At 69.8% G+C, this 487-nt stretch overlaps 1 protein-coding gene across 3 annotated transcripts in view; it reads left to right on the top strand.

Moving 5' to 3' along the window:
* The first annotated feature begins 322 nt into the window (after window positions 1–322).
* The window catches only part of NUP214 (nucleoporin 214kDa), a 45283-nt gene continuing 45118 nt past the window's right edge, over window positions 323–487 (top strand). For all 3 annotated transcript variants that reach the window (XM_010570901.1, XM_010570900.1, XM_010570899.1), the window contains exon 1: window positions 323–413. In XM_010570901.1, coding sequence (XP_010569203.1) covers window positions 372–413 — 42 coding nt within the window. In that variant the 5' untranslated portion in view covers window positions 323–371. The remainder of the gene's footprint in view (window positions 414–487) is intronic.

The following is a 487-nucleotide window of genomic DNA, read 5'->3' as shown; positions in this document are numbered from 1 at the left end:
GGGGGGGGGGTGCACAGCCCCATGGGGCTGGATCTCCTCAGGGCGGAGAAGGGCCGGCGGGTGCGGCCTGCAGCAGCCACCGCCACCGGGTCAGGCCCTACCTCAGAACATAAGGAAAAAAGGGTTTATTAAACACAGCCTGGCCGTTTGTCCTCCCGTCCTTTAGCCCGCGGGAGCCGCGACAGACAACGGGGAGGGTGATGGTGATAGCGGGGGTCCCCTGGAGGACTCCCGGCGCCGAGGAGCATCGAGAGCTGTGGCTAGAGCGGTCGCGCCGGAAGCGGAAGTGAGCGCACTGGCAGGCGCGCGGGGGTTTCCCGGCTGTGCGCAGGGCGGTGGGGACCGCGGGCCTCGGGGCTGCCGGCGCCGCCATGGGGGACGATATGGACGTGATCCCCGAGCGGGAGATGAAGGTGAGGGGCGGGGGAAGAGCAGGCGGACTGTGAGGGGAATGCCTGCGGTGGTGGTGGGGGGGTTGGCTCGGGCG

This window comes from Haliaeetus leucocephalus, unplaced genomic scaffold (genome assembly GCF_000737465.1).
Source record: "Haliaeetus leucocephalus isolate CR32 unplaced genomic scaffold, Haliaeetus_leucocephalus-4.0 Scaffold306, whole genome shotgun sequence".
Lineage (NCBI taxonomy): Eukaryota > Metazoa > Chordata > Aves > Accipitriformes > Accipitridae > Haliaeetus > Haliaeetus leucocephalus.
This window is presented reverse-complemented; position numbering and strand designations above follow the sequence as displayed.